The 11990-nt window shown below is 38.5% G+C and overlaps 1 protein-coding gene across 1 annotated transcript; it reads left to right on the forward strand.

The window, feature by feature from the left end:
• The first annotated feature begins 3033 nt into the window (after positions 1 to 3033).
• On the forward strand, positions 3034 to 10396 carry LOC104414128 (protein PECTIC ARABINOGALACTAN SYNTHESIS-RELATED). Its single transcript, XM_010025150.3, has 11 exons — positions 3034 to 3497; positions 3992 to 4042; positions 4142 to 4232; positions 4879 to 4955; positions 6112 to 6200; positions 6752 to 6871; positions 7820 to 7936; positions 8038 to 8181; positions 8265 to 8388; positions 8484 to 8675; positions 9477 to 10396. Exons 1-11 carry the CDS (start codon positions 3147 to 3149, stop codon positions 9834 to 9836), a joined length of 1716 nt encoding a protein of 571 aa, XP_010023452.2. The 5' UTR covers positions 3034 to 3146; the 3' UTR covers positions 9837 to 10396.
• The last annotated feature ends 1594 nt before the right edge of the window (positions 10397 to 11990 follow it).

Here is an 11990-nt window from a genome sequence, read left to right on the forward strand (position 1 = left end):
GATACACAAAAATTGATTAAAAAATTCCAAGTCATCATCTATTTTTTTTTTTTTTCAAATAAATAAAGTCTCAATAGTATTTGATTGCTAATACAATTTAAATGGTAATTATAATCAAACGCTGTACTATGAATTCAAATTTTTAATGTAAAGATCTTTTCCCCTTTTTTTCATTCATGATTTCGCCTAAATTTAGTGTTCATAATTGATGTGAAGATTCTTATTTTTTGAATGCAATTATTTTATAAACATTCACTTATTATATGATGTATCACTTAGTATATCAATGTTATTTCTTTATTTTGAATTTAGTATGCTTACTCGGAGTCAAGGTTAAAGCCGATGCTTTTCATGGGAGGCAACGTAGGAAGAGCATTAAGTAATGGCTCTCTCAATCGAGCTAAATCAATTTATGTAGATCTTTTCAATTGACACTGCGACGACAAATTTCCAACAAATAGAAAAAAAAAATTTGCGATGGGTTAATTGATGGAATTTCATCTCTCATCGTAAAGACTCGAAGTTCAAGCTTGACTTGAGGCAAGGTATTACATAGCACTAGATCTTTATAATGATAAGTTTGGCACCAAGGCCCCCGTGTTTATTGATTAATTGAGTGCTCAATGTTCAAACTTTCGTCAAAATCGAGTTCCAAATGTCAACGAAAGAAAATTGAGCTAACTCGTTATTATCCATGCTTTGCATGGGTTTTTATTTTTTGCGAAATATTTTCCTTTCATACTCTGACATGTTCAAATTTATATATGAAAATATTTTTAAAAAAAATGCTATGATGTGGAGCTGAGTTAAATTTACTATGCATATGGATTTAGTTATTTTAAATTATATCTGTCTATCAAGTAATTGTTGTGTGTAATCAATTTTACAGCATACTGAAAATGTAGTACATAGTTAGATATCAAAATTGATATTAAAATTTTAAATGTTTTCGCTCGCATTTTTCATTCTTCTTAGTGAATTTCTTAAAATTGCATTTTTGCGGTGGATGTAGGTATTCCCATTACAAGAAAAACTTTAACGTGGGTTTGCCAAAGCTTAACGGGGGATGATGATCAAGGCCCGGCCCGCAACTGGAATATATTCCCTCCCTTCATTTTGCAGGATATTGTATTTAGTGATGCTTTAGCATCTGCTTGTGTTCCTATTTAATCTAATATATTGGTAGTTTCGACCAAAAAAAAAAAAACGGGGGATGACGATCCCTTGTCAACTGCTAGGGCCATGCATTGACCAGACCCCCCCTGCCCCTTCCACATGTGATTTCTCATTTCTCTTTTTTGTATTTTAGATCGAAAGTTAACTCAGCAGACACCAACGCGCATGCAGGCTGTAATTTCATTATCCTCAAACTCTCTTTTTTTTTTTATTGTAATAATTTATGTATCTGGCGTTTTGGGGTATTTGTTAAACATCTAAATAAAGGAAATATATTTTCGTCAAAGTATTTTTTTCTTATGTTAAGCATGGAACTGTCAAAATGGGTCAAAGGCCCATATTCTATCTCATATTTATTGTATTGGGTTATAAATGGGTCACCTCAGAGGGGGAAATATATGTCAAAAATAGATTGTAAAATGCTAAAGCGAATCGGTCTAAGTAGGTTTGAGATAGACTCGCTTTCAACCCACGTAGTAAATAGGTCTCAGGCTAAATGGTTACCTGATAAATTTTAAGTTAATTACAAACATGTCATTTTTTTCTTTTCTTTTAATCTAATTCTCCCTTTCTTTTTCCTCTCCCTTCATGAGCTTACCAATTTAGTGAGGTTGAACCATCGCCAACCTTTGGCCAAGTGGAGCCTCGCTTGAGGCGGCTCGCCTGTAGCCAATCGTCTACTTTCACTATGGCTGGTGGTTGAGCAATTAAGAAGATAAAAAAACTAAAGGGGATAATAAAATAATTAAAAATCAATTTTTAATTAAAATGTAATATAATAAAATACTATAATCACCTCTAGTCTCTTTGATTTTTTTTTTTTTGTTTTTACATTTTTCGTTTTATTCACTTACATATTCATATTTTGTTATTTTACTTTTTTTAATCAGATATGAAATTTTATCCAAGTAACACATAACATGAAAGAGCTTATTGGTTAAATGAGTTGGTATTTATTTTCTTAGTTAGAGTTAAGTATGAAAGAGTTTTACTAATATAAGTAAGCCGGGGTCAAATTGGGTCTAGGTTGTCGAAATTATATTACATGAAAATGAGGGACCGCTTTTCGGACCCGACTCAACCCTATCATTTGACATTTCTACTTAACCATGATCAATAAGGGCGTGTTTGATAACATTTCTATTTAAAAATTGTTCTAGGGAACGAGAAATAGAAAAAAAAAAGTGTTTCTATTCCGAGAATAATTTTTGAATAAAAAAAACGCGTTTGTTAAACTTGTTTTGGGAATAAAAAATGAACAAACACGTTTGATAAATTAGTGTTCTTTTAATTTTTAAATATTTTTATTTTATTTTTCTTTTTTTCTCTTTTTTTTCTTTTTTTCTTCTCAAGCCGGTGAGCCTTGCCGGTGGCTAGGCGAGCTCAGCTCGCCGGATCTGGGCAAGCCCGAGCTTGCCCGGCTAAGGCAAGGCCGAGCCTCGCCAGGCCGGCGACGTTTGGCCTCGTCGGGGACTTTGACGATTGATCGCCGGCCATGGCCGAAGTCGGCGACCGGCCAAAGAAAAAAAAAAAAAGAAAAAAAGAGAAGAAAAATAAAAAACATGTTTTTTTGTTTCTCGTTTCTATTTCAAATGTGTTCGAGAAAAAAAAAAAATAGATTTGGAACAAAAACGCAAATAAACGCGTTTTTGTTTTTTTTTTTATTCCCCAAAACAAAAAAAGACAGAAATTTTATTCATAAATGGAAACAAAGAACATTGACAAACAGGCCCAAAAAGTGCAAATCAAAATTATTTTTCACAAGACCTTTTTTTTCCTTCTTTCGTCCCGCTTACAATTTCGCCTTTCGGGGCGCAAATCGACAAGAGCTGGACCCGCTAAATTGCGCTTTTAGTCTCTCTCTCTCTCACTCGTCACGTGGACTCTGCACAAGCCTCGCTCCTCCAACTCCCGACAAAACCGCCCCCCCCCGATCACATCGCCGATCGGCCGCACGCCAACCGCCGAAGATGTCCTTCAGCCCGAAGCGCCACATGGCGGAGCTCCGGCACTCGAGCTCCCTCGGCAGCCGTGCCGTCTCCTCCCCGATGAAGCGCGACGGCGGCGACTCCTCCCCGCTCGTCCCCGACTCCCGCCCCCTCGTCGACGACGACGACGACGGCGGCGGCGGCGGCCGCCATTCCTCCCGGGACCGCGACCGCGACCGCCCGCTCTTGTCGCACCTCCCCCACTCCCTCTGCCCGCCGCACTTCTCCGACGACCCTAGGGTTCCCCCGCACGGCTCCAGGATCTCGATCTTCCTGCTCCTCCTCGTCGCCCTCGTCGGGCTGATCTCGATCTTCTCCATCGTGCATCGCCTGGTGAGTGGATTTCATCGCCTTCGCTACCTCTTAAACTGCTGAGTCGCTAGTGCTCATGTAAGCAAACGCTGGATTTGGTGGCCGATCGCGATCGGAGGTCGTGAAATGAACCGATCTTTCTGAAGAACTGGATAATGCTGCTGAATGTTGCTCTTGTGTCTTTACATTGCGAAGAATACGGAAGAGCTGTGACTCTGCGCCTAGGTTTTGGGTGGCTTTGGCGTCCGGGCTTCATTTTTGCAATAAGTCTTTTTAGTTGAAATACCTTGTTCATGTGCACTTCTGTAGATTGGCAATGTAAGTCCTAACCGAAAGATTTCTCGAGGCCTCAGGTGTATGAGATCACACTGTGGTTCTTCATGGTAGTTTGTTTATAACATCTGTCTAAGTCAATGCGTACTTCCAGAATTGAAGGCCGCATGTAGTTGTCAGCTGCAGTCGTAGATGATTCTTATACCAACACTGTACTAATTTCCTCCTTTAACACCTCGCAGAATGCCCCATACCTGTGCCGGAAAGATGGCATTGTTCTTCGTTGCCCTCATGTAAGTTGTTGGAGGATCTTGTTTGAGCTTTCTCCACTTCCGCTGGCTCTATGTGCTGTGACAATGGCTGTTGCTAAATAATCTGCTTTCTCGTGTTAGGTCAAGGAGTCTCCTTCGCTTTGGGAAAATCCATCCTCTGCAACCACATCGTGGAAGCCCTGTGCTGAGCGTCGCGATGATGGAATATCGGGTATGTAGCCTACTAAGCCTAGGCTTTTATCGATGCTTCATCACTCTTTGTATATGAATTTATGTCATTATTACTCATTTGTCTTTTCATGTCTATAACCAAAGAAAAATTGACAAAAGTTGTAGTTTAAAAAGAATTAAAGAAACTGGTTTAGCTATTCTCGAAACAAATGTTAGTAAGCATGGATGTCTATTAATTAGGGATATCTGGAAAAACAATACTCCCTCTGTGGCCGTTTAGATGGTTCCTGATCTGGAAAGATCAGCTTGATTGCCTTTTTTGCATCTGAAAACTCATCTGTTTTGCTTTGTCATGTTTGTGCGGGATGTTATTTCTCTCCTTCACAGTTTTGAGATCTCTAACTGACTTATGGGGAAGTTCCTTCCCAAGAGCCAGCTATGATGTATAAGAACATCCAGTTATAGCGATGTCATTAGGTCATTAGATGCACCTTGTAGGTAGGTGATGAAGAATGTTTCATACAATTGCCGTGGACAGAAGCTACACTTACAAAGTGATAATTGTCTTGAAAGCTTTTAAGTTTAATTCTGTGTGTGAATGGAATGATCGTGCCATTTAAAAATATTCCAGCACTTTTTAGCATCATAAAGTGATGCAGAATTCTTTCCTTTTATATTCTGTGCAGATGTTCCTTCTGAGAATGAAACAAATGGCTACATATTCATCCATGCCGAGGGTGGTTTAAATCAACAAAGAATCGCGGTATATTTTTTCTCCATCAATTTCTTAATCTGACTGAGATAACTCAGCTTGTTGGCATATTTTCCATAATTATCCATGCCTCTGCACCAAGTGTATGTTTCAGGCAATACTTTTCACTCAGGAAAATAGATTCATGGCTCTTTGCTTGTGAATGTTTTTGCTGATATGCAATTGTAGTAAATCCTTATGTTCATTGTACTTTGCATTATTTAGGTCTGAACAAGGTTTTAGGTTTTGGCATATTTGCTAGTTGAGTGCATAAACCAAGTTTTTGCTCCACAAAGTTGGTGACGGTTGTGAAGCTCTCATTTGAAGGAATCGCCTCCTAAGTGAAATTTAGTGGTCTCTGAGGTTCAGTATGCTTAGGATCTGCTTAGAAGATATTTCAGCTTTATATACTTTATCTCTTGTTTTGAATTTCAAAGTAGAATCATTTTAGAGGAGTGGAACTTGCACATGGAACAATAAGATGACCGATTGGTAGTTACCACTCACTTGTTCTACTTTTCCTGTTAAGGAAAACTGAAAATAGATTCAGGTGACGCCAGCATATTGTCACCCTCATGGGTTTGATCTATTTTGTGTAGAAGGAAAGGCCAAGTCGTTATTAAGACACTTTAAATACTTCATACTTTTCCTTATGCTTTTCCTTAAGCTTTGAATAGATGCTTTGATGGACCGTTCTTTCATAGATTTTCAAATGTTTGCAGTATTATGTTGATATCGACCCAGATAAATTTGGATTTCTTGCTTTACATGTTAATACTACTAGGACACTCATAATCCTCCTTAGTTGTTTCCTTCTTCTATTGGGGATCCTTTTGTCACAAATGCCTATTGTAAAGCACAAGGCATAAGAATCTATGCAGAAAGAATCTATAAATGGTGCCCCTGTACTTTGTGGAAAAGTTGAATAGACGTTTTGGGCTTCTTGATTGCCACAGTTCCCATTGAGTTTTGACCTACTATTCAGTGCTTGTTGGCATAGCATTCAGCATTGAGAATTCGCATTGTTTAGACAAATATTCACTAGGAAAAAGATTACATTTGTTTGATGTGCTGTTTATCATTGCTCATCAAGGATATACTGGATGTTAATTTAATCTCTTGATCTAGATCTGACTTAATGCGAATTTACTCATATTTCTATATGCAGATATGCAATGCTGTTGCTGTTGCTAAAATTTTGAATGCTACTCTTATTTTACCAGTATTAAAGCAGGATCAGATCTGGAAAGATCAAACGTAAGATGTCTGGACTATGCACTCATATCTTCTCCTCTTTCACCTTTTCCTGTTCTTCTTATTAAACTAAACTGCAACAACTTTGCTGCATGACAAGGTTTGGTTTAGGCTTTTCTGATACGACATGGAGCTCATCATTTAGGGGAAGTCATTGAATTATTCTATGCATTGTCTCCAACCGACTTTCGAAATTGTTTCTACACAATAGCATTTCTCTAGTCATCTAGTTAATCTAAGTTACTGTATGTTATTGGCCTGCCTCCAGGCTTTGGCTCTACTAGGAAATCTTTTCCAGATAAAGCTTCAGATAGTTGATCAGTGGACATGGTTTGACTCCCCCAATGTAGAGTTATCCGTATATTTTCTTAGTCATGCATCATTGACCAGTTACATCATTAGTCAATTGCATATTGTTAGATAGGATGACATCTTGTGAAGAAATTTGAATGACAACAAAGAAGATGAAGTTATGGAGGAACTTTTATTTGCTTTTAATTGGTATCTTGGAGCTTCTTGCATGCTTTTCAATTGATCTTCCTGTATCCATGCAGGAAATTTGAGGATATTTTTGATGTGGATCATTTCATTGATTATCTGAAAGATGATGTTCGGATTGTGCGCGATATCCCTGAGTGGTTTACTGATAAGTCAGAGCTGTTTACAAGCATCAGGTCTGATGAGACTATGTTTTGCTGCTTCCAAATCATTCCTGCCAATTACAACTTGCTTTTCACTAATTCAAAGAAGTATTGCCAAGAAATAGGCTTTGCTAAATATCAAGTAGACTTTTAGGGGTCAAAAGAACGAAATGCCTAGCTGATATTGTCTTGGTGAAGAAAGCATATCGTATATAGGTGATAAAAATTGTATGTGAAGGTGCATGTTGGTTGCTTTTTGTCTACAGGACATGGACGCAAGGACATACACATTGCACATAGGGAGACTACTTTGTGGTTGTTTCTAGATTTCATTGTAAAAAAGGTTGCTTTTGTTGCAAAGTTGGCAGTTGACTGATCATAGATTCTGAAAATTATGCCTTTGGTTTTTTTCCCCAGTTTGCTAAGCAAGTCAATAAAAATGTGGCTGTGTAGTATTTTATACTGCTATGAATGCATGTGCTGACTCTTTTTATTTAGTCTTACAGTTGTTAAGTACTTGATTAGCATAGTTTATGATGTGAATAGAGTGGTAGTCCATCAGCATGTCCTTCCTTAATTTGGATATCAGTTTATGAGGAAGAAGTAAGTGCTATATCATTTTGGTTTTCCTCTGGCTGATGGTTTCTGAGACCATATATTTTGATGTAATGAATAGTACTAGATAGAATGTATTGGTAATGAGATGAAAATTATTGATGGCCATATCAAGCATGTTGGACACTGATTGATTTATCCTTTGGAGAACACATTACTTTATAAACCAAAACAATGAAAAGCCGTCTTATGGAAAGTTGTGAATCATTGAGTTAAATAGAGCATATCTGTGGCCTGTTTCTGGCAATACCAATGAAAAGCTGTGTTTTTCAACTTGTGTTCAATTTGCAAGTATTATGACATGGTTGATGGTTTACTTTGAGTTGCATCTGGCATTAATGTCTTGAATATTTGTTTGTCTCGTAGACGGACTGTGAAGAATATTCCAAAATATGCACCTGCACAATTTTACATTGACAATGTTCTACCTCGCATCAAGGAGAAAAAGATAATGGCGCTTAAACCTTTTGTCGATCGTCTTGGGTAAGTGAGTCATTTATATTTATATAAATTGAATTTCTCTCACCCTGAGGTCCTTATGCAAAGGTTAAGTCCTTTCTTATCATTGATCCCTTCTTGATTAGGTATGATAATGTTCCCCAAGAAATCAACAGACTTAGGTGCAGGGTGAATTACCATGCTCTGAAATTTCTACCTGAAATTGAAGAAATGTCGAATTCACTGGCATCAAGGATGAGAAACCGCACTGGCAGTCAGAGTCCTTACATGTATGCAACTGCATCCCCTAATGGCTGTTAAATCATTTAATTGTGTTCTAATACCTCTTGGACCTGACTGTTTTTTGAAACAGGGCGCTTCATCTTAGGTTTGAGAAAGGGATGGTTGGTTTATCTTTTTGCGATTTTGTGGGGACAAGGGAGGAGAAAGCTAAAATGGCTGAATACAGAAAAAAAGAATGGCCTCGGCGGTATAAAGTGAGTTAGGGGGAAAAAGTTTTGGCTCTTTATGTTAAATGGAAATTAAAAGAAACGTGCACTCCATCACTTTGTTGGGTTGCTTTTGCCTGCAGAATGGTTCTCATCTATGGCAGCTGGCCCTGCAGAAGAGGAAGGAAGGCCGATGTCCTCTTGAGCCAGGGGAAGTTGCTGTGATTCTGCGAGCAATGGGTTATCCCAAGGAAACTCAAATTTATGTTGCCTCTGGGCAGGTGTATGGTGGTCAGAATCGATTGGCACCGCTGAGGAACATGTTCCCCAATCTGGTGAGACCTTTATTTGTTCGTACTGTACCATTTAGATTCTCTAATTAAGCTGGTGAGCAGCCAGGAAAATTAGATAGTATTTCGTTTTGACTTTCTAGTTTCTATTAAATCTTGCAAGGAGTCACGTTAATCTTCTTTCCAGCATGAATATTATTCCCTGTTTATCATTCTATTATTTTGTTGTCTTCTGGTGTAGTTGCAATTTAGCTATTGAATACTGCTATTTTGGTTTTGGCACATCCAGATTAAGTTATTACATATATTATAAAGGTAGACAGAGGCCCGAGGGCTGGAAATGCCTCCTTTTGCAGTATGCCCAAGAATACTTAAGTAGTAGTGGATGATATTGTGGCTTCAAATTGAGCATAGGCTATGAGTGGCAAGGGGTTAACAATCAAAGAATATTTATTTCTTATGCAGTTTCTTCGATGGTTGCTTCCTTTTGTCACTTATTTGGACTATCAAGCAAAACCTTTTTGCATGTCATTGTTTCTAGAAAATGCAAGTACAATCTTATGCATACTGAAATGTATGAAAGTTGCAAGGACGATCAGATGAGAGTATAGTGTTTTCGATTTGGAATTGTCTTTTTATCTCTGATAGAAAAAGGCAACATCTGAATCTCTCCGACGTTTCATGGAAGATTCGTTTAAGATTGCCATTGGGGCTCTTTGCTTGGTAATATTTATATCTTATCCATGCTGAGATGCACACCAAGAAGCTTCAAAAGTCTATAATGAGCATGTATAAGCATCAAGTCTGGTACTTTGAAACCCTCACTTATATCAAAATAAATTACAGGTGACAAAGGAGGAGCTGGCGAAGAAGGAGGAGCTTGATGGTTTTAGAAAGCATGTGACAAGTTTGGCAGCCCTTGATTTTCTGGTATGCATGAAGTCCGATGTTTTTGTGATGACCCATGGAGGCAATTTTGCTAAATTGATAATTGGGGCACGGAGGTACATGGGCCACCGGCTTAAATCAATAAAACCTGATAAGGGCCTCATGTCTAAATCTTTTGGCGATCCCTACATGGGTTGGGCGACATTTGTTGAGGATGTTGTTGTAACCCACCAGACAAGGACTGGATTGCCTGAGGAGACATTTCCTAACTACGATATATGGGAGAATCCTCTGACTCCTTGCATGTGTAAGGCTTAAAACAAGTCAGAATCTTCTTGTGATCTAGCCTGGCAGAGCGTTCTTTTTAGGTGTGCACTAAAAACGGGACGGAAAACTCCATTCACCGTGCAAGATGTGAAGAGATTGTGCCATGAGTCCGACACGTTTGTGAGTTGGCGAAAAAGGCTGCGTCTTGGATTTGAGTTCATTTGTTCGAGTAACTGACCTGCAGCACTCGGGTCTCCACATTATTGCTGAGGGTCTCGTACATCACGGCCTTTGCTCATGACGTGGTGCAGAGACCCTGTATCAGCAATCGAATGGTTTTAAAGTTTTAGCATTTCCGTTCTAGCTTAGCGGATCGTGTGAGGTGATCTCCTGTAAAGCAACTTTGAGATAAGCAAGAGAGCAATTTTTTGGTTTTTTAGTTTTTTTTTGTGTTGACAGAACAAGGCTGACCGTGCCAATGATGTAGGATGAGCTCGACGGCAGGTCCCTGCTCATTCTTTCGTTCGGACTTGGGAATCAATCGACTGATTGAGGACTCATGAGGTTACTGACACTCGTTATAGTAATGAAATACACACTCTCTCTCTCTCTTAAATAGATAGTTAAACCCGATGTGTTGCGCGTATTAAGTTGGTGTTAGAAACGGTAAAGGGTTTATCTTATTGGTTGACGTTGGAAGCAACTTATCTGTGGTAACCAGCGACATGACTTCGAAAGATCAGTAATACCAGGTCCCTGAAAAAGCTACAGGCCGCAATGTAAAAGTGCATCCATCACAAAAAGTGATGCCTCCCAAGAAATAAAACAGCAGAAAATCGCAATTAATTATATAAAGAGAAATCGCCTTCCATTTTTGCTGGGAGAAGTCTTTGTATTTCAGTTTTAATAATGAGAGCTCTTTCTAAAATCAAGTAGATTCCTATTATAACTTCATTATGCTTGAAAATCGTATTTTCAAAGTAAATTAAACGGGGGACACTGAATAAAATAACTTATTTTCCATAGTCTCCTTTGTTCTCTCTCTCTTTTTTTTTTTTTTTTTTTTAATTTTCTTTCCCGTCTAGTCAAACTGGGTTGATCCAACTTCCAGCCCAACTCATCTATTTCCGGATCAGGTGGATCCAACTTTTCATAGTATCTACTCTGAAAAGGTGAAATAATCAAAAGATTGGAAACAATTTTCATCCAATTTTCTCACCTTTCCTCTTCTTATTTCCAGTTTGCATTTCCTTGCAATGTCCTTCCTCATTTGGTCAAAATTCATGTTTCCTATCTTACATTGCTAAAATTCTTTGCCTTGTGTCTTTAATCTTCTTTATTAGGGCTACTTTTTTCTAAGTTCACGCTTATTTTGCACATCGGACCAATTTAAATGAAATTTGATGTGAACGTGCTGCTATTCATAGAAAATTTTCTAAAGCCTAAATGCTAGAATGCAAATGTCAAACTATGCGATATTAATACTTTTCATTAGGGGTCAAATTTGATAATTATGGATGAATTCAATCTTCTAATTTTGGAATAAGTGTATTTGAAGTTTTAAAATTTGTTACGAAAGTTCCATTCGAGTTCTAAAACATATAAAATGTGCAATAAAGTCCCATTCAATTTGATTTTGCAGAAAATGCTGATGTGGCTTATTTTAGTCACTCCTCTCTCCTACGTGGCAAAAAGTTTTAAGTAAAAAACGTTCAGCAAAACGACGTCGCGTGGGACAAGAACGACGCTTCTCCCTCTTTCAAACAAAGTCGTCTCCTCTCCCTCTTCAGCCCTGCTGAGAACGTCTCCTTCCTCTCTCTAAATCGAAATTCTTCTGAACCCTGACCCTAGTCAGCGTCTCGGCACCACGACGGCGACGGCGACGGCGACGGCGACGGGGACTATCTCCAAGTTTCTCTCCTCCTCGTGCAGGTACCGCTCTCTGCACCTACGCTGTTCGACCGCAGCTTTCTGAACCTTTCAACGTGACCGAAATGCAGTGGCTTTTGACCTGTTCAACGGGACCTAAACATACGCGTTGTTGTCACAGTTTGAGCTTGACTGGAGTTTATTAGGGTTACCTTTTTCCTGCTATAGTGGAATTCACTCCAAATTTTGCTTCTACTTATTAATTGATCCATCAATGAAGACCAATCTAATGATGTAGTAGTCCAGTTCGCAAATGATTTTTTACTCTGGTGGTCC

This window comes from Eucalyptus grandis, chromosome 8 (genome assembly GCF_016545825.1).
Source record: "Eucalyptus grandis isolate ANBG69807.140 chromosome 8, ASM1654582v1, whole genome shotgun sequence".
Taxonomy (NCBI): domain Eukaryota; kingdom Viridiplantae; phylum Streptophyta; class Magnoliopsida; order Myrtales; family Myrtaceae; genus Eucalyptus; species Eucalyptus grandis.

Bases quoted from the DNA above. Each gene is read 5' to 3' on its own strand.
- LOC104414128 (XM_010025150.3), top strand. From the start codon at position 3,147: ATGTCCTTCAGCCCGAAGCGCCACATGGCGGAGCTCCGGCACTCGAGC. The intron at 4,956-6,111 runs GTATATTTTTTC...TTCTATATGCAG, and splicing joins TAAATCAACAAAGAATCGCG to ATATGCAATGCTGTTGCTGT. The intron at 6,872-7,819 runs GTCTGATGAGAC...TTTGTCTCGTAG, and splicing joins GAGCTGTTTACAAGCATCAG to ACGGACTGTGAAGAATATTC.